We start from the raw sequence: 22238 nt of genomic DNA, 5'->3' as shown, positions 1-22238 counted from the left end.
CAATTTAGCTCACATCCCAACCCAATCTAGTCCCACCTGCCAGCACCCGGCCCATATCCCTCCAAACTCTTCCTATTCATATACTTACCCAAATGTCTCTTAAATTTTACAGTTGTACCAGCCTCCACCACATCCTCTGGCAGCTCATTTCAAACGTGTACCACCCTCTGCGTGAAGAAGTTGCGCCGTAGGTCTCTTTAATATCTTTCCCCTCTCACCCTAAACCTATGCCCTCTAGTTCTGGACTCCCTGACCCCAGGGAAAAGACTTTGTCTATTTATCCTATCCATGCCCCTCATAATTTTGTAAACCTCTATAAGGTCACTCCTCAGCCTCCGATGCTCCAGGGAAAACAGCCCCAGCCTGTTCAGCCTATCCCTGTAGCTCAGAACCTTCAACCTTGGCAACATCCTTGTAAATCTTTTCTGAACCTCTCCCTATGTTCCATGAGATCTAACATTGTTAACCAGTTTACCATGTGGAACCTTGTCAAATGCCTTACTGAAGTCCATATAGATCATGTCCACTGCTCTGCTTTCATCAATCTACTTCATTACGTCTTCAAAATACTCAATCAAGTAAGTGAGGCACGATTTCCCATGCACAAAGCCATGTTGACTATCCCCAATCAGTCTTTGTCTTTCCCAAATATATGTAAATCCTGTCTCACCTCATTCTTTCCTTATCAACTTTTGAAAATAGTGGCACCATGTTAGCCAACCTCCAGTCTTTCAGCACTTCACCTGTAGCAATTGATGATATAGATATCTCAGCAAGGGACCAAGCAATCACTTCCCTAGCGTTCTGCAGAGTTTGAGATTGCTCTTGATTAGGTCCCAGGGATTTATTCACCTTTATGTGTTTTAAGATGTCCAAAACCTCCTCCTCTGCAATATAGACATTTTTCAAGACTTCGCTATTTAGTTCCTCAAGTTCTCTAGCTTCTATAAACACCGATGCATAATACTTGTTTAGTATCTTGTTTAGTAGATGTTCTTTACTTGTTTAGTAAATAGGAATCATGAGAATACTGAAAAAAAGCTGAGAGAATGAAAAAAAATTGGAGTTTCAATTTCAAGTAACTACTTCCTGAATTCCCTATAAGCTTAAATGGCAACTTCAAATCCTCACTATTAAGTGGTTTCTGTCCTAATTGCATGCATTCCTATCCCATTACTAGTATTATAATCCCATTTGATGTTACTGTCAGTCAGATCCCAGTCTGAAATCTGGCTTGATAGATTATATGTTTTTTTAAATAACTGAGGTGGCCTTTCACTGGAACACAATCACGCAATGCTGCATATCTGAATTTAGCAATACAACAGAAGTTCATTACACAAAAGAAATAAGGTTAAAATAGAATAAACCAAACTGTTTAAACAAAACACAATTTCAAGGCTTTTCAAACACGTATTAAAGTATAATCTCAATTATCCTTACACTATCGCTTTACAGTAGTCAAACAACAGACAGAGTTCTCTTCTCTGTCACAACTATAGATTTGACTTGACTGTTTTTTGCAGTTCCTAATCTTGAGAGTTTCCTAGTTTTTTTTAATTGACAACCAAGCTTAAACATTCTTACATTCAAATAATCCCTTCAGGGTTTTACCCAAACATCTCTGGCCTAGCATTTTCAAACTGAGCCCTTATACTCATATAACCTATATCTCATAGCTCTACACTAACTCCTTTCTCCAGGAGAAACTGTTTCTTACATTTAACTTAAAACAGGATTTCAATCAATTTTTCATTTTTTTGAACCAATAGCAAGTTAATACTTTTCACTATTCATTTTGTCCAAACTCTTACAAGGTAAGCAAATTCCCACTGTTTCTCCAGAAACTCTCACTCTTGCAGGTTTAAAAGAAAACATGAGTTCAGAAATGCTGACAAGTTAAACTTTAAGCTCCCTTATATACACAGACTCTCCTACATGGTTTCAAAACTTGGACTACATGTAGATGATATCTCAAGACCTTTGAGAAGTATCATCAATGCTGTTTGAGATGGATTCTTAACATCAGCTGGGAGGACTGGCATACTAACATAAGCATCCTTAAAGCAGCCAAAAGACTCAGGATCACGGACATGATCATCTGAAACCAACTCCAGTGAGCTGGGCACATGTTTAGGATGCCTGATTTTTGACTGCCAAAGTAAATCAGTTTTGCCCAGCTCAAAGAAGGCCCTTGAAACAAAAGAGGACAAAGGAAGCATTTCAAAGACTCATGAAGGCTTTCCTCAGAGGATACGACACTGATATCAATGCGTGGGAGATCCTTATTCAAAAGAAATTGATTAGGAGGAAGGCCTTGTATAAATTCTTTCAGGACATCCATTGGCAAGGTAATGTGCGAAAAAGAAGCTGGAGAAACCAAGGATCAATTCTACCTCCCAGGAACACCTACCAGATGAGTGGTCAGACAATCAATGCTTTGCTATCCATCTGATTATACCCTTGATATCTTTGGGTGATTCCCACTTTCTAGTGCCTATACATTTCAGGTCGAGTTAACAATTAGGGAAAATGTAGCAGTAAGCCAGTGCACTAAAAAAAGCAAATTAGACAGAGTTTTACCAGACCGCAGGGCTGGTTTCCCATTAGAGAGAGATAATTTGTGGTGATTTAATCTGAGGGTTACCATGCCTCAGGCAAGGTGAGACATTGAGAAGGACAGTCCTTCCTGATAATGTCAGCTCGTGCAGGAATTGGACCCATGCTGTTAGCATCTCTCTGCATTGGAAACCAGCCCTCCAAGCTAACTGAACCCTTAGACAATAAGATTGAATGGCATTAAGGTTAAATAGCTCTTAAGGTTTCAGTTGGCAAATGATATCTGATTGTCCAATGAGGTCTCTCATTATAGGTAGCAGTTTGAGAGCAATCCGAAGCTATCTCCTTTTGACTCTTCTATCAACAGTTAGCCTCAATGTTTCAGACTGCTAAGCTGACCTGAAATGTTTGTACATCCCACATGACAGTGTTGAGCTTGAGAGAGGCACTGCTTTGTGCAGCTTTTCTACATCGACCAGCTAGCAATGAGGGAGAGTGGACATACTGTACATTTCACAACCTTGAACAGCTGTGCAATCCTTACACATGGCATTTAGCCTCAGTGTTGTTCATATTAAAGTGCAATGAGTAAAGTGTAAAGTGTTATGAGAACGAGTCACTCAACCCAAAATGTTAAGGCTGATTTCTCTCCAAAATGCTGCCAGACCTACTGAGCTTTACCAGCAATGTCTGTGTTTCTGATTTACAGCATCCACACATCTCTTCCAGGCATACCCACCTTGAAGAAGTTCTGTTCCTCTCTCTGACTTTCCATTCCAATCTTCTTTCTTGTCCACCACTAATTTCACAGTCATTAATTTCACTGTCACTCCTGGTGTTTGACAAGGTATTTGCTAAAACCCGCTTCCAAAGCCACATCACATTTCTCAGTGACCGCCTCCAGCAGATCTGAGGAAAGGTCACTTGACCCAAAACGTTAACTCTGATTTCTCTGCTCAGATGCTGCCAGTCCTGCTGAGCTTTTCCAGCAATTTCTGCTTTTGTAAAGTGTAATGCCTTGGTTAAAATCTACAATGTCATGGTTCAAGACTCCCTGATGTCTGATGCTATCTGTAATCAAGGAGTCAGTTGCTTATGAGAGATTAGCGATGCTTGGCAATTGCAACTTCTAACATCCAGGGGATGTCTGAAGGGGCTGCTCATCCCTCACATTTGCATGACTGCACTAGGTCCTTTGATCCAGCTTACTGAATGCATGTGAAAAAGCCGCCTGCTCCTCCTGTGCCTGTCTCTGCAGGTTGATCTAGCCATTAATGGCTGAAACCATGGGATCACCTTCTGTCTTGGCCTGAGCAGCTTCCTGTTCTCCTGCAGACTGTGTGTGCTCGGAACTTGCAAAGTTTCTTCCCCTGTGTCAGTGATGTGCTCACCAGGTTGTGCTCCTGAGGGTAACCTAAAGAACCCACTGAGGTGATGTTGCTGAGAGTGGAGGTGAAAGCCTTGCCACTACCTCTTCTGAGGATTGAATGTCTTCCTCCCCAGTGCTGGAGATGAATCTGAGATGTCCAGCATTAGCCTCTTCAAGACAGATTTTTGTTTGATGATGCTAGTAACTGCATTAGAGAAGAGAGGCAATTAGTTGTTTTACAGGGGTAAATAGTGAGTTAGCATTGATGGCAATGAGAGAGCACTGCAGCATAGCAGAATGAAAATTACTGTTTAATTGCCCATTAAGGTCTCTAGATGAGAGGTCATGCTGTTCTCCAGCCAGCTCAAATATATTCACCTCATACAGTGTGAGGAATCCAAGTCTGCCACTGTCTGTACTCCCCATCTCAATCCCACCTTTCGACCTGTTTGTGGGGCAGTCTTTCCTGCAAAGAGACAAAGGAAGGGATCGCGTTTGATGGGAGTGGATGGAAGAGAAGTTCATGGTGATGCAGAAGCAGGAAAGACAGTGAAATGTCTCCAGTGAGTAAGCACAGAGGGCAGTGAGTGGTGGTAGTTTGGGAGGATGAGGTGGGTGGAAGCCATGAAATGAACATGATGTGTAATGACAGCTGTAATCCATAATGCTTGGCGAGAGCCATGTGTGGTACCAGAGTGAGAGTGGTAACTCTCTGACTGTGAGGGTGCAGAGAAAAGATGGTGGCACTTGTGGAGTGCAGAGGATCATTCACCTTCACCCTGCACTTCTGTGCATTACAATTTCACTGAGGCCACAGCATTGACGCAGGGCTCTATTCCACTCCAGGCTGGCTTTGTCTGATAGCATTGCCTCTTTTGATGGATAAAGCACTGCTGTCCTCTCCACAATCCTATCCACTAGCATCTCCAGATCTCTATGAGTCAAACAAAATACTAGCTTTCCTTTCTGGGCCATGTCCATTGTGATGATGGCTAAGAAACACCACGTGAAACACAGTTCCTGGCTTATAACATCTGAAGTGATGTGCAACTGGGCTTTAGCTGTGTCTGCAACATGAATCTGGAAATTTTCCAGCAGTGGTGAACACTTCCATCTCTCCAGCTGTGCAATTCTCCGAGAAAGTCAACCAAGAGTCTGGATGCTTAATTAATGAGGTGAAGAGTGGGAAAAAAAAATTGAGTCAAGTTGCTGTGAATCATGGTCAACAAAACACAAACTCAAATTGGGAAATCCAGCCCCAAATATTCATTCATAGGTTTTGCCGATTTCCTTTTAGATCTCAAATTCCCCCAGAACCCAGGACTGGAGACTAGCAAGTGCCAACCAACAGAAACCAACAGAGGACAGAGGGAGCCCACAGAACCCATGGTGACACCTCCATGACAGGCAGCAACCCACTGCTGGTACTAGCTCAGGCCAAAGCCAAGACCCACTTCTCCAGAGCTGATCTTCAGCTGCCCACTGAGCACAACCACTGGCTACTGCACCTTGCAATGTTCGCCACATCAAGCCAGTTGAGGCCAGAATCGCACCACAGTCAACACCCTGCAGCTGGCCATCACTGACCGAGACCATCTTCCCCCCAGCTCCAGCTGTCTAAAGCAATGACAGCAGCTCAACAATCTGCTGGGAGGACTCACCAGATCCCAGTGCAAAGCTATATCCAACATCCAGACTGTGCTGCTGGACAACTGAGCCAGGTAAAGATCAGGAAAAGAAAAGCAGGAGAAAAGGGAGCTGTGATTAGAGGAACTGGAGCAGGGATGAGGGAGACACTGAATCTGTGGGTGGAATCATGCCAGTATCTTATCAGTGTATATCAGCCAGTATCTTAGAGACGCCTTATCTGGCGGCAGCCTGTTAAACCTGGATGGCAAAGAAATACCATGTGAAGGACAGTTCCTGACTTATAACATCTGAAGTGGTGTGCAACTGGGCTTTAGCTGTGGTGCTTGTAGTGGTGAACATTTCTACCCCTTCTGCTGTACAATTCACAGAGAAAGTCAGCCAAGAGCCTGGATGCTTAATTAATACAGTGAAAAGTACAGTCCCCTGGAATCCAGACTCCATAGCCAGCAGTTCTGTGCTTCCTTGGCTGCTGGTGGAACATCACTCTGGAGTCCCAAGAGAACACAGTGATGCAATCAGGTGTTCCTTGGGTTGGAGGTTGTGAGAAAAGAGAAACAGAGACGTAAATTACAAAAGTCAGGGTCTCGTTCCCAGCAGGCAACCTCCTGCCTGACGTCCACTTCTTTAATCAGGCACTTTGATCCCTGATTACTGTGCATGAGGACTACTCCAGGGTTTCAAATTGTCCACAGATTAGTACTACTGTGAATGTCACATGGTGCCAGGCTTGCCTGCAGCTACAAGTTAATCCCAAAATGGTGGGCTAAGTCTTTAATGGTCACTTAAAGGTCTTAACAGGTCACGGAGCAGGAAGGTCGAAATGCATCTTCCCATACAGAATGTGATGCTAATGGAGGCAGGAAATGTTTGGGTAAGTTCCCACTCTACCTACTCAGCTCCACGCTCCTTGGGGGGATGGAAGACTCAACCTTGTGATTGGAAGAGCAGCTCATCACAGATTCTGTTTCCTGCGCTCGTGGCTCTTTCAATCAAAATGCAGATTGGCGATCTTCCTTCAGCAGTTTGCCTCTGTCGTCGAGTTTTTGATAGCGGTGTACAAATTTTCCAATGGCAATTTGCTAATCACTTCCATGGGTTTTGAATCCTGCTCCATGGCAATTTGCCCAATCTAGTGGGTATTAGCAGCATTTTGCCTTTATGCTCCAATACTCTTAAGGTTACTCCTTTCTGCATTGTGTTACAAATAACAAATTCTTTCTGGAACCTACATCTTGGCAATTTACAGTAGTTGGATTCTTTATTTTTAAAACTGCACCCAAAGATTTTATCACCTCTCAACAGGACATGCATTGAAGAACACAACATTCAGTACACCATGGAAACAACAAAGAACTCTAATCCAAGTTATTCTTCTTTCCTGAAGTTCTACCTAGGAAGTGACACTGTCGCATATATGTATATCTGACAAATCCCACATGAAAATAGTCATAGCTTTGTGATTCATTGGTATTCTCTACAACCTTATACAATACAGTTGTAAATCTCTTTGTGCACAATATGAAATGTATTCCGAAGTCACCAACTTCTGATGGAAGGTGAAATGATAAGTGCTAAACATTGTATTAAAAAGCTGAAAGATTTGCCAAAATAACTGAAAAACAAACTGAACAAGCTCTCCACAAGATTCAAAACTTTATGTAACAAGTATTCTCCATTCGATCTCACAGAATACAGGGAGAACTAGCCATTTGGATACAGAACTGGCTCAAAGATAAAAGACAGAGGATGGTGGTGGAGGGTTGTTTTTCAGACTGGAGGCCTGTGACCAGTGGAGTGCCATAAGGATCGGTGCTGCGTCCTCAACTTTTTGTCATTTACATAAATGATTTGGATGTGAGCATAAGGGTTACAGTTAGTATGTTTGCAGATGACACCAAAATTGGAGGTGTAGTGGACAGCGAAGAGGGTTACCTCAGATTACAACAGGACCTTGACCAGATGGGCCAATGGGCTGAGAAGTGGCAGATGGAGTTTAATTCAGATAAACGCAAGGTGCTGCTTTTTGGGAAAGCAAATCTTAGCAGGACTTATACACTTAATGGTAAGGTCCTAGGGAGTGTTGCTGAACAAAGAGACCTTGGAGTGCAGGTTCATAGCTCCTTGAAAGTGGAGTCGCTGGTAGATTGGATAGTGAAGAAGGCGTTAGGTATCCTTTCTTTTATTGGTCAGAGTATTGAGTACAGGAGTTGGGAGGTCATATTGCGGCTGTACAGGACATTGGTTAGCCACTGATGGAATGTTGTGTGCAGTTCTGATCTCCTTTCTATCAGAAAGATGTTGTGAAAATTGAAAGGGTTCAGAAAAGATTTACAAGGATGTTGCCAGGGGTGGAGGATTTGAGCTATAGGGAAAGGCTGAACAGGCTAGGGCTGTTTTCCCTGGATCATCGGAGGCTGAGGAGTGACCTTATAGAGGTTTACAAAATTATGAGGGGTAAATAAGCAAAGTCTTTTTCCTGTGGTCAGGGAGTCCAGAACTAGAGGACATAGGTTTAGGGTGAGAGGAGAAAGATATAAAAGAGACCTACAGGACAACTTTTTCATGCAGAGGAAGTGGTACGTGTATGGAATGAGCTGCCAGAGGATGTGGTGGAGGCTGGTACAATTGCAACATTTAAGAGGCATTTGGATGGGTATATGAATAGGAAGGGTTTGGAGGGATATGGACCAGGTGCTGGCAGGTGGGACTAGATTGTGTTGGGATATCTGGTTGACATGGACGGGTTGGACCGAAGGGTCTGTTTCCGTGCTGTACATCTCTATGACTCTATGACTCTATGAAATGGTTAGTAAGCAGCACAGTTTAACACCTTTCATCTTTTTCTGACATTGGTTACTTTGCAAAAACTGAGTAATTTCTGTGATTGAAATATCTTTTCAGGACCTGTGTCTGAGTTAGTTTATTAAGCATTGTTATCATATACAGTGGTGTCAATGTTATATGGTCTTCTCAAATACTCCAAAAAATTCAATTTCTATTTACCTTAGCAAACATTAAAATCCCATTCAGTCCATAAAAGGTGAGGGTTGAAGCTGAGAGGAGCAGTATAAAAGGCTTGGATGTGTCTTGATTATTGTAACATAATAAATGGGACAGTGAGTGGAACAGAGCAGTGTTGAAGGCAAGTTCGGAATGGAATGAAATAGTGTGAATGTCAAGGATAAATATGAAACAGAGTGATGCAAAGGTGTCATGCTGGTTAGACTGCTCTGCTCCACTCACATCCACTCCTGTGGTACTGCTCCTTTCCAGTTCTGGACTGGAATTGTGCGGGCAGGGTGTGGGAGCAGACTGCTTTCTGGCTCAGGCTAAAGTGTTGAGCAGTGGAGCTTCCACCTCTTGGTGGGAAGAATTCCCACCCACAAAGCTGCCAGCCCATCAGTCCTGGTAATGCCAAGAGCTCAGAAGGCCCACTGGATCTCACAGTGAGATAAGTCAGGTGTTTGGGGCCACAAGGGTTGAGTCACCTTAGGGAAGGCAAGAAGATAGGAAGTAAGATATTGTACTAAGTTCAGAGATACACACCGCCAGGCCCCAAAATTTCTGAATATAGCACCCCATTTCCTTCACACACTTATAAAATCGTTTTTCTAAAAATAGCCTTTCCTTTCCCAGCCAAGTGTCCATGCAAACTATATAATGGCATGGGCAGCATATTATTTTGGTCAAGTCTAACTGACCTTTGCTTACTAATTTAAAATCGTACTCATTTAAACCTAATATGTTACAGAAATGGTTAGGAAGGTTTTGGGCTAACTACCTGATTTGTGTTACATGCGACCCTCCAAACACCCATCAAGAGCACATCAAATCCAGTCTCTAGCTTCAACTTTTATCCATTTTGGGCTGAATTGACTGCCTCCTCCACCCAGCATTAAAATCAGGGGTGAGCCCGTGTGAGTTTGGCCAGTTTACCTTGTAATCATTTAACGACTTTAATTGACTGAAGCTATGACTTGTGCTCCAAATGAGAGGAGCCCCTAACTTCGAGAACTGGCAGCCAGTAAGATGATCAGCAGCTCTCTTGTTCCAATATCACTGAAAGGAGTGGCCACGGCTGGCACCATATTGATTTCCCCAAACAAGAGAAATCAGGAGGCCAGAACATGCTGACTCTGTGTCTTTCTGTGGAGTTAATCTAGCAGGGCTTGGCAAAAGGGGTGGGATTCCTGGATTGGACAGAGAAGGCAGCAGGGGAAACACAGGTTAAAGTCATTCTTGTCAAGGGGCTTCCAAAAAGTCTTCAAGAACGATAGGGTGGAGCGATGAGATGTCGTCAAATTCAGCTTTACCTTTGTACTATCTAGTCACTGTCTAGACTGAGGTCTGCCTTATGATGTGTCCCATGACGGAAGTGTTGATGCAAATTATAAAATGTTGGAACATCAAAATTCTGTTCTTTTCTAGTTGTAAAACCTGTCCACATTATCACCATTGTTTCGACTCTAATATAATATAGTGGTTGCATTCAATTAATGTGGAATAATTCACCTGAGTTTTGCATGCTCGTTGCCTTCCTTCAGCTTTCTCAGAGGTGATCACTGTACTGCAATTAATGGGTTCAAGTTTCTAAAATACATAGAATGAAACAAATATAAAATATTCCAGTTTTATATATGCTGACATTTAACTTAATGACAGGCAAGTAATTGGTCAGACCTGTACAAACAACATGACCCATATAAATGTTGGCAGATAATGAATATAACTCTGACGTCAGCAAAACTAAAATTTCAGCTGAAGAAGGTTACTTTTCACCAATTGCTTTTTTGAATTGATAGATACATTTTTTTTCAAGAATGTGGCCTGAATATAACATAATGGTTGTTTTTAGTTGTGAACTAACATAAAGGGAGTTATAATAATTGTAAAGAAATGCTATAATTAAACTACTGTATAGTGATAGTATCCCACCTTTGTAAAATTGTATTTGGTCTTCGTTTGGTTTGATTGGGGAAGAAGCTAATATTAAACTAGTTAATGCTAATTAACCGATGTTCATTCATGAGAAATAGTCTGTCAGTTTTTCTTGTGATGTGGATGAAATTGTATATTTGTATCCCTGAGTTTTTTTGTATCTAGTTCGGTTGTTTCTTCGACAACGTAATGGTTGTGTTTTTGTGCGATCCTGCACAATATAGAAATAGTGCAATAAAAATAGCACGTATTATAGCATTATAGCCAACACACGTTTTAAAAGTTCACACTTCAGAAACAGTGTCACCATTCATCAATCGCTTTAAAGCCAATTCACATTGGCAAAACATGCATTATAGCAGAACGACCTGTACAATAAGTAGGGTCAATAACAAGGTCACATCCTCTTCTCTTCAGCTACAGTGTCTGCAAATATATTGAACTATGGCCTCTGCCTCAAATGCTGCATTAAGTTGCAAATAGTGGGACACTCACTGGATCACTCAATAATAAATGAGGCCTCAGCACAGAGGCTCCTTTCTTTATGAAATTGAAGGGTTTGTTGCTGAAATTTTAATCTAAGGAGATGTTTGTATTTGCTTTAAGATATACAAAATGACATTGAAAAAGATAGCAAAGGGATTATTGTTGACTATTTGGGAACTGATTTTCCGAATACACATTTTCACATGCAACCTCACCTGTTGGAAGTAATCACTTGAACAATTACCTTTCTGAGCATAAAGGTGCAAGTACTATTGCTGGAGAAATTAATGTGAACTTCTAAAATAGTGTTGTGAAATAAAGCACTACCGTTATGACAGTGATTGCACTTTAATGTACTTCAATGGCTGTTAAATGCTTTGAGATCATCGATAGTTATGAAAGATGCCATATTTCACTTTGTAAAACAGTAATATGGCTAATGAAATAACAGAGCTGAAAATGTGTTGCTGGAAAAGCGCAGCAGGTCAGGCAGCATCCAAGGAGCAGAAGAATCGACATTTTGGGCATGAGCCCTTCTTCAGGAATGAAGGGCTCATGCCCGAAACGTCGATGCTCCTGCTCCTTGGATGCTGCCTGACCTGCTGCGCTTTTCCAGCAACATATTTTCAGCTCTGATCTCCAGCATCTGCAGTCCTCACTTTCTCCTGATGAAATAACAGAATCTATTAAAGGAGCATAGAGTCATTGAGTCATAGAGATGAACGGAAAACCACGTTAGGATACTGGAGCTGGAGCTGGATGAACTTTGGATCATTTGGGAGGTGGAGGGGCTTATTGTGAGGAGTTACAGGGAGATAGTCACACCTCAGGTGCAAGAAAAAGGCAGATGGGTTACAGTGAAAGGATGGAAAGGGAACCGGCTGGCAGTGCTGGGAATACCCGTGGCTGTTCCCCTCAATAATAAGTGTACCGTTTTGGATACTGTTGAGGGGGACAACTTACCAGGGGTAGGCCATAGGAAACGGGTCTCTGGCACAGAGTCTGTCCCTGTTGTTCAGAAGGGAAGTGGGGAGATGAGCAGAGCATTAGTCATTGGGGACTCCATAGCGGTGGGGACAGATAGGAGGTTCTGTGGAACTCAGACAGAGTCACAGTTGGTGTGTTGCCTCCCAGGTGCCAGAGTTCGTGATGTGTCAGATAGTGTTCTCAGGATCTTTGAGGTGGAGGGGAAGCAGCCACAAGTCGTGGTCCATATTAGCACCGATGACATAGGTCGGAGGAGACATGGGGATTTAAGTCAGAAATTCAGAGAACTAGGTTCTCTGAATGCTTGAGAACTAGGTTCTCAAGGGCGGCACGGTGGCACAGTGGTTAGCACTGCTGCCTCACAGCGCCTGAAGACCCGGGTTCAATTCCCGACTCAGGCGACTGACTGTGTGGAGTTTGCACGTTCTCCCCGTGTCTGCGTGGGTTTCCTCCGGGTGCTCCGGTTTCCTCCCACAGTCCAAAGATGTGCGGGTCAGGTGAATTGGCCATGCTAAATTGCCCGTAGTGTTAGGTAAGGGGTAATGTAGGGGTATGGGTGGGGTTTCGCTTCGGCGGGTCGGTGTGGACTTGTTGGGCCGAAGGGCCTGTTTCCACACTGTAAGTCTAATCTAGGTTGGAAGCTTAGTGGGAAAACAAACAGGGTTGTTATCTTTGGTGTGTTGCCTGTGCCATGTGCCAGGGAGGCAAGGAATAGAGAGAGAGAAGTGTCAAACATGTGGCTACAAGGATCATACAGGAGGGAGGGTTTCAGATTCCTGAATAATTGGGGCTCATTCTGGGGTAGGTGGGACCTCTACAAATGGGATGGTCTACATGTGAATCAGAGGGGTACCAATATCCTGGTTGGGGGGGTCAGGTGGTGGTGAAATTTGCTAATGCTATTCGGGAAGGTTTAAACTAATTCAGCAGGGGGATGGGAACCTGAATTGCAGTTCCTATATACAGGAGCTTGAGAGTAGTGAGGTCAGAAATGAGGTTTCAAGGTCACAAGAGCTCACCAGCAAGCAGGATAGTGGTTTGAAGTGAGTCTACTTCAACTCTTCAACTCCAGGACCATCCAGAATAAGGTGGGAGAACTTGCAGCATGGGTTGGTACCTGGGACTCCAATGTTGTGGTCATTTCAGAGACATGGATAGAGCAGAAACAGGAACGGTTGTTGCAAGTTCTGGGATTTAGATGTTTCAGTAAGAACAGAGGACATGGCAAAAGAGGGGAGGTGTGTCATTGTTAGTCAAGGACAGTATATGGTGGGAGAAAGGACATTTGAGGACTCATCTACTGAGATAGTATGAGCTGAGGTTAGAAACAGAAAAGGAGAGGTCACCCTGTTGGGAGTTTTCTATAGGCCTCCAAATAATTCCAGAGATGTAGAGGAAAGATAGCAAAGATAATTCTGGATAGGAGTGAGAGTAACAGGGTAGTTGTTATGGGTGTCTTTAACTTTCCAAATATTGGCTGGAAATACTGTAGTTCAAGTACCTTAGATGGGTCAGTTTTTGTCCAATGTGTGCTGGATTGTTTCCTGACACAGTACTTAGACAAACCAACAAGGTGCTTTGGATTTGGTGCTGGGTCATGATCCTGGCCAGGTGTTAGATTTGGAGGTAGGTGAGCACTTTGGTGAGCACAATAGTGACACAATTCAGTTAGGTTTACTTTAGCAATGGAAGGGATAGTTTTTACTGCAAGGTAAGAGCTATTGCTGGAGGAAAAGGTGATTATGTTGCAATTAGGCAAGATTTAGGATGCATAGGGTGGGGAAGGAAACTGCAGGGGATGGGCACAATTGAAATGTGGAGCTTATTCAAGGAACAGCTATTGCAGGTCCTTGATAAGTATGTACCGTCAGGCAGGGACGAAGTTGTTGAGCGTGGGAGCCATGGTTTACTAAAGAAATTGAATCTCTTGTCAAGAGGAAGAAGAGGGCTTAAGAGGATGAAACATGAAGGCTCAGTTAAGGCACTTGAGAGTTACAAGTTAGCCAGCAAAGACCTAAAGAGATAACTAAAGAGCCAGGAGGGGACATGAGAAGTCATTGGCAGGATCAAGGAAAACTCCAAAGCTTTCTATAGGTATATCAGGAATAAAGGAATGACTACAGAAAGATTAGGGCCAGTCAAGGATAGTAGTGAAAAATTGTACATGGAGTCCAAGGAGATAGGGGAAGTGCTAAATGAACATTTTTCATCAGTATTCACACTGGAAAAAGACAATGTTGTCGAGGAGAATACTGAGATACAGGCTACTAGACGAGGCGGGATTGAAGTTCACAAGGAGAAGGTATTAGCAATTCTGAAAAGTGTGAAAATACATAAGTCCCCTCGACTGGATGGAATTTATCCTCAGATTCTCTGGAAAGCTAGGGAGGAGATTGCAGAGTCTTTGGTTTTGAGCTTTATGTCATCACGATGACAGGAATAGCGTCAGAAGACTGGAGGATAGCAGATGTTGTCCCCTTGTTCAAGACCCTGGTAATTATAGACCAGTGAGCCATATTTTGGTTGTGGGTAAAATGTTGGAAAAGGTTATAAGAGGTAGGGCTTATAATCATCTAGAGAGGAATGAATTGATCAGGGATAGTCAACGCAGTTTTGTGAAGGCCAGGTCAAGCCTCACAAACCTTAGTAGGTTCTTTGAGATGGTGACCAAACAGGTGGATGAGGGTAAAGCAGTTGATGTAGTGTATATGGATTTCAGTAAAGCAATTGATAAGGTTCCCACAGTAGGCTATTGCATAAAATACGGTGTTATGATGGCTAATTTTTTCTTAAGGGGGGAGGAGTTATGAAGATGTGGGTATACCTTTAAGAGAGTTAAAAGCAGCAGAACTACCATACCCAGCACCACGTATACTCAAAAATGGTAACTATGTAACACTGAGTCGGACTACTCGATTGTTTTGTTGCTTGGAGACAAAAGCAAATTTGAATTTGGTCTATATCAAACTCCAATCAAGATTGAATTGAGTATATTGACAATCTTAAAAGCCAATGACACAATCCGATGCTCTGGAGTATAAGACTGGGGAAAGTTGAACAGTTGAGAGGAGAACTGCCACAGCCTAGCATGTAAACAGACTGTTTGAAAATAGCTCTCTCTTAAAAGTACCTTTTCAATCAGTAACCTGGAACACAGAAATTCCTAACAAGATGTAAAGAAGACACAGAAAGATCTGAAGAATCTACAGCTGCCTGGTTTTGAGATACGAAGTGTTGTTTTTGTAAAATTTAATTGAGAGTTTTATTGGACTAGTATCATAGAAGGGAAAGTAAAAGATAGATTAGAGAAAGAAACTGTAAATAGTGGTTAGTTAATTATTCTGTTATATTTTAAGAAATAAAGTTGTTAATTTTTACTTTTTTTAGTTCTTGGCCACTCAGATTTCACAGATTACTGCATGGGATAAATCTTTCTATATTGCTGGTTTTTAAATTAAGCAGGAGAGTGTACCCTGTGTCATAACAATGGAGGCATGGGATTGAGGGTGACTTAGCAGTTTGGATCAGAAATTAGCTAGCTGAAAGAAGACAGAGGGTGGGGATGGGGAATACTCATCCTGGAGTTCAATTACTAGTGGTGTAATGCAAGCAATATTTCTGGGGCCACTGCTGTTTACCATTTTTATAAATGACCAAGCTGAGGGCATAGAATAATGGGTTAGTAAATTTGCTGATGTCACTAAGGTCGGTGGAATTGTGGATAGTGCTGAAGGATGTTGCAGGTTACAGAGGGACATAGTAAGCTGCAGAGTTGGGCTGACAGGTGGCAAATGGAGTTTAATGTGGAAAGGTGTGTGGTGATTCACTTTGGAATGAACAACAGAAATAAAGAGTACTGGGCTAATGGCAGGATTCTTGGTAACGTAGATGAGCAGATCTTGGTGTCCATATGCATAGATCCCTGAAAGTTGCCACCTAGGCTGATAGGGTTGCTAAGAATGTATTAGGTGTGTTAACTGTCTTTTGGTAGAGGGATTGAGTTTTGGAGCCATGAGGTCATGCTGCAACTGAACAAAACTCTGGTGCAGCCACATATGGAGTATTGTGTACAGTTCTGGTCACCACGTTATAGGAAGGATGTGGAAGCTTTGGAAAGAGTTCAGAGGAGATTTAATAGGTTGTTGCCTGAGGGAAGGACTTATGAGGAAAGGCTGAGGGACTTGAGGCTGTTTTCGTTAGAGAGAAGGTTGAGAGGTGACTTAATTGAGACATATAAGATATCAGAAGGTTAGATAGGGTTGACAGTGAGAGCCTTTTTACTTGGATGGTGATGGCTAGCGTGAGGGCACATAGCTTTAAACTGAGGGGTGATACATATAGAACAGATGTCAGAGGTAGTTTCTTTACTCAGAGTAGTAGGGGCATGGAACGCACTGGCTGCAACAGTAGTAGACTCACCATCTTTAAGGGCATTTAAATGGTCATTAGATAAACATCTGAATGAAAATGGAATAGTGTAGGATAGATAGGCTTCAGATTGATTCCACAGGTCGGTGCGACATCGAGGGCCAAAGGACCAGTACTGCACTGTCATGTTAGATGTTCTACATCATGAAAACAGACCCTTCGGTCCAACCTGTCCATGCTGACCAGATATCCTAACTTAATCTAATTTCATTTGGCAGCATTTGTCCCATATTCTTCAAAACCTTTCCTATTTATATACCCATCCAGACATTGTTTAAATGCTATAATTATATCAGCCTCCACCACTTCCTCTTGTAGCTCATCCCATACTCACACTACCCTCTGCATGAAAAAGTTGCTTCTTCGATCCCTTTTAACTTTTTCTCCTCTTAGCCTAAATCTATTCCCTCCAGTTCTGGACTTCCCCATCCCTGGGAAGAGATCTTGTCTGTTTACCCTATCCATTCATGATTTTATAAACATCTATAAGGTTACCCTCAGCCTCCGACAAGGAAACAGCCTCAGCCTATTCAGCCTCTCCCTATAGCTCAAACCCTCTACCCCTGACAACATGCTTGTGAATCTTTTTGGAACTCTTTCAAGTTTCACAACATCCTTCCTATAGGAAGGGACCAGAATTGCATACAGTATTCCAACAGTGGCCTAACCAATGTCCTGTACAGCTGCAACATGACCTCCCAACTCCTTTACTCAATGCTCTGACCAATAAAGGAAAGCATACCAAATCTTCACTATCCTATTTACCTGTAACTCCACCTTCAAGAAACCATGACCCTGCACTCCAAGGTCTCTTTGTTCAGCAACACTTCCCAGGACATTACCATTAAACACATCCTGCTCTGATTTGCTTTTCCAAAAAGCAGCACCTAACATCTGTCGAAATTAAACTCTATCTGCCACTCTTCAGTCCATTGGCCCATCTGATCAAGATCCTGTTGTACTCTGAGGTAACTTTCTTCAGTGCTTATATTCATATAATCAGTTGTAACATGTTACATTGTGTTCAGCTATATTTCTTCTTTCATAGCTTGGATGCATTTTAATATGAAAATATCAAATAAATCTAAGAAGGTTGTGTAAAGGATTGAAGAGCTGAAAATTAAAGAAATCCAAACAATGGACTGCGAGTCCACTTTGAGTCTGGACTGTTTTCAATTCAGCCAAAAAACACAGGGTACCCAGTTCTCTTTGAAGTTACACTTAATCCTTATCAGGTTTGTGCAAAGATTTGTAGCTCGGGTGCTTGTTGTAGTGGTTCTGTTCGCCGAGCTGGAAGTTTTTGTTGCAAACGTTTCGTCCCCTGGCTAGGAGACATCATCAGTGCTCTGGAGCCTCCTGCGAAGCGCTTCTTTGATGTTTCTTCCGGTATTTATAGTGGTCTGTCCTTGCCGCTTCCGGGTGTCAGTTTCAGCTGTCCGCTGTAGTGGTTGGTATATTGGGTCCAGGTCGATGTGTTTGTTGATGGAGTTTGTGGATGAATGCCATGCCTCTAGGAATTCCCTGACTGTTCTCTGTCTGGCTTGCCCTATGATAGTAGTGTTTTCCCAGTCGAATTCATGTTGCTTGTTGTCTGAGTGTGTGGCTACTAGGGATAGCTGGTCGTGTCGTTTCGTGGCTAGTTAGTGTTCATGTATGCGGATTGTTAGCTGTCTTCCTGTTTGTCCTATATAGTGTTTTGTGCAGTCCTTGCATGGTATTTTATAAACTACATTAGTTTTGCTCATGTTGGGTATTGGCTCCTTTGTTCTAGTAAGTTGTTGTGTGAGCGTGGCTGTTGGTTTGTGTGCCGTTATGAGTCCTAAGGGTCGCAGTAGTCTGGCTGTCAGTTCTGAAACGCTCCTGATGTATGGTAGTGTGGCTAGTCCTTTTGGTTGTGGCATGTCCTCGTTCCGTGGTCTATCTCTTAGGCATCTGTTGATAAAATTGCGCGGGTATCCGTTTTTGGCGAATACCTTGTATAGGTGTTCCTCTTCCTCTTTTCGCAGTTCTGGTGTACTGCAGTGTGTTGTAGCTCTTTTGAATAGTGTCCTGATGCAGCTTCGTTTGTGTGTGTTGGGGTGGTTACTTTCATAGTTTAGGACTTGGTCTGTGTGTGTTGTTTTCCTGTGAACCCTTGTGGTGAATTCTCCGTTCGGTGTTCTCTGTACTATCACGTCTAGGAATGGGAGTTGGCTATCCTTTTCTACTTCTCTTGTGAATCGGATTCCTGTGAGTGTGGTGTTGATGATCCGGTGTGTTTTTTCTATTTCCGTGTTTTTGATGATTATGAACGTGTCATCGACATATCTGACCCAGAGTTTGGGTTGAATTTGTGGTAGGGCTGTTTGTTCTAACCTTTGCATAACTGCCTCTGCTATGAGTCCCGAGATTGGTGATCCCATGGGTGTTCCGTTGAGTTGTTCGTTTATCTGATTGTTGAATGTAAAGTGTGTAGTGAGGCACAAGTCCAGTAGTTTAGGTATGCCGTCTTTGTTGATAGGTTCCGCCTCCTGTTTTCTGTTCTGTATGTCCAGTAGGTTGGCTATTGTTTCTCTGGCTAGGGTTTTGTCAATCAAAGTGAACAGTGCCGTCACGTCGAATGAGATCATGGTTTCTTCTTTGTCTATGTGTGTATTCCTGATGGCGTCCAAGAATTCCTGTGTTGATTGTATGGAGTGTTTGGATCCGCTGACCAGGTGTTTCAGTTTCTGTTGTAGTTCTTTGGCCAGTTTGTATGCTGGTGTCCCTGGTAGTGATACTATGGGTCTGAGTGGGATGTCTGGTTTGTGTACTTTGGGTAGTTCCTTCGATAGACAAAACCCTAGCCAGAGAAACAATAGCCAACCTACTGGACATACAGAACAGAAAACAGGAGGCGGAACCTATCAACAAAGACGGCATACTTAAACTACTGGACTTGTGCCTCACTACACACTTTACATTCAACAATCAGATAAACGAACAAATCAACGGAACACCCATGGGATCACCAATCTCGGGACTCATAGCAGAGGCAGTTATGCAAAGGTTAGAACAAACAGCCCTATCACAAATTCAACCCAAACTCTGGGTCAGATATGTTGATGACACGTTCATAGTCATCAAAAACACGGAAATAGAAAAAACACACCGGATCATCAACACCACACTCACAGGAATCCGATTCACGAGAGAAGTAGAAAAGGATAGCCAACTCCCATTCCTAGACGTGATAGTACAGAGAACACCGAACGGAGAATTCACCACAAGGGTACACAGGAAAACAACACACACAGACCAAGTCCTAAACTATGAAAGTAACCACCCCAACACACACAAACAAAGCTGCATCAGGACACTATTCAAAAGAGCTACAACACACTGCAGTACACCAGAACTGCGAAAAGAGGAAGAGGAACACCTATACAAGGTATTCGCCAAAAACGGATACCCGCGCAACTTTATCAACAGATGCCTAAGAGATAGACCATGGAACGAGGACATGCCACAACCAAAAGGACTAGCCACACTACCATACATCAGGAGCATTTCGGAACTGACAGCCAGACTACTGCGACCCTTAGGACTCATAACAGCACACAAACCAACAGCCACGCTCAGACAACAACTTACTAGAACAAAGGAGCCAATACCCAACATGAGCAAAACTAATGTAGTTTATAAAATACCATGCAAAGACTGCACAAAACACTATATAGGACAAACAGGAAGACAGCTAACAATCCGCATACATGAACACCAACTAGCCACGAAACGACACGACCAGCTATCCCTAGTAGCCACACACTCAGACAACAAGCAACATGAATTCGACTGGGAAAACACTACTATCATAGGGCAAGCCAGACAGAGAACAGTCAGGGAATTCCTAGAGGCATGGCATTCATCCACAAACTCCATCAACAAACACATCGACCTGGACCCAATATACCAACCACTGCAGCAGACAGCTGAAACTGACACCCGGAAACGGCAAGGACAGACCACTATAAATGCCGGAAGAAACATCAAAGAAGCGCTTCGCAGGAGGCTCCAGAGCACTGATGATGTCTCCTAGCCAGGGGACGAAACGTTTGCAACAAAAACTTCCAGCTCGGCGAACAGAACCACTACAATCCTTATCAGGTTTAGAAATTGTGGACCTGCAAGTTTTAGAAGTTTGAAGAAGTTAAAATCCAATATTAGTACCCCTGTTAACTTTAGCTACTTCAATAAAGTGAGTATTTTTAGGAAAGAGGATTCAAAAATTATGTACAGCCCATAAATGTAAGAAAAAAGGTGTCACCACATGCATAATGACTATGTGGTATAACAAATCTTTTCCAGCAGCCTACTTGGTGACATGACAGCAGTTATTAACACTGACCATTCACAGCTCAAGGTGTGGTCCCTTGTTCCACTATGTGGATTAAAAGTCCTAGTCTGAAAAATTAACTATTTGTCTCTCCTCAAGAATGTTACCAAATCTGACTATTTTTCATATTTTCTGTTTTTCAGTAGATTCCAACATTTGCAGTATTTTGTTTAAGCCATATGGATTTTTATTTACTCATCTACTTGGAAAAAGGCAGTGGAATGGTAGTAATGTCACTAGACTTGTACTCCAGAGACACAAGCTAGTGTTCTAAGAACATGGGTTCAAATCCCACTACAATGCATGGTGCAATTTGACTTCAAATTAATAAATCTGGAATTAAATGGTAACAATTTGTTGTTACAAATACATCTGCTTCATTAGTAATGTTCTTTAGAGCAGGAAATCTACCACCCTTACCTGGTCTGGCCTACATTTGCTGCCAGAACCTTTGCAATAAGATACTAAAAAATAGAAACCAGATGGACCATTGGCATTGACCCTAGTATCTGAAATGGCAACAGCAGACTTTGCAAACTGCTCCTTGTTAACACCTGATAGCTTGTGCTAAAATTAGGAGAGCCCATCCACACACTATTCAAGCAACAGCCAGACATTCTCATCCTGACTGTCTCGTGCCTTGCCGTAAATGTGTCAGACATTACCATTCCCATCCCTGGGCATATCCTGTCCTCCTGCCAAAGGTGATGCCACAATGGTACACAACTGTGAGTCCAGACCCCCATAAAGTTTCATAACATCAGGTCAAACATGGACAAGGAAACTTCATACTGATGAATCAGTAGCTCCCCCTACCCTCCTGACATGTTGAACATCAACTGCAAGAAGCAGTGAGGACACAGAATGAATTCTGTTTGGGGTAACTTCAAGAGTGGCACAGGAATGTCTCAACTGATCGACCTGACAGTGTATGCCCTGAAGGAGACAGATGCTCGGCTGGGATTGCAACTAGTGATAAGAGATGCAACAACTTGAACTCAACCTCACTAAAGGTAAAATCATCACCGTCTTATCAGACCATAAGGCTGCTCTTCCATTTCAGAGAGACAACTGGTGGTAGTTTATTGAGGGTCATCATGCCTCAGGTGAGGTGAGAGGTTGAGAAGGAGAGTCCTTCATGGTAATCTTGGCCACTGCGGGCATTGAACCCACAATATTGGCTGCCAACCGAGCCAACCAACTCACTTAATCCTCACTACTTTACTTGTCACAGATGCATCTGTCCATGACAGTACTAGTAAGAGTGACGACTGTACAGTTCTTGTGAAGACAAAGTCTCATTATAACATTGCAGATAAACTCCATTGTGTTATGTGGCACTACCACCATGTTAAAATGGATACATTTCAAAGAGCACTAGAAACATAAACTTGACTGTCCATGGGGGACTGTGGGCCATCTGCCATGGAAAGATTGTTTTCAACCACAACCTTATAGGCTGGCTAT

General features: G+C 42.7%; 1 protein-coding gene across 2 annotated transcripts in view; it reads right to left on the bottom strand.

The window, feature by feature from the left end:
- LOC132817894 (uncharacterized protein CCDC198-like) overlaps positions 1-22238 on the bottom strand; it is a 53197-nt gene that overhangs the window by 18263 nt on the left and 12696 nt on the right. For both annotated transcript variants that reach the window (XM_060828419.1, XM_060828420.1), the window contains exon 3: positions 10091-10168. In XM_060828419.1, the coding sequence (XP_060684402.1) occupies positions 10091-10168 (78 nt within the window). The remainder of the gene's footprint in view (positions 1-10090; positions 10169-22238) is intronic.

The sequence above is a fragment of the Hemiscyllium ocellatum genome, chromosome 8 (genome assembly GCF_020745735.1).
Source record: "Hemiscyllium ocellatum isolate sHemOce1 chromosome 8, sHemOce1.pat.X.cur, whole genome shotgun sequence".
In the NCBI taxonomy this organism is placed as follows: Eukaryota; Metazoa; Chordata; class Chondrichthyes; order Orectolobiformes; family Hemiscylliidae; genus Hemiscyllium; species Hemiscyllium ocellatum.
The sequence above is the reverse complement of the archived record's forward strand: the minus strand, read 5'-3'. Positions and strand labels throughout refer to the sequence as shown.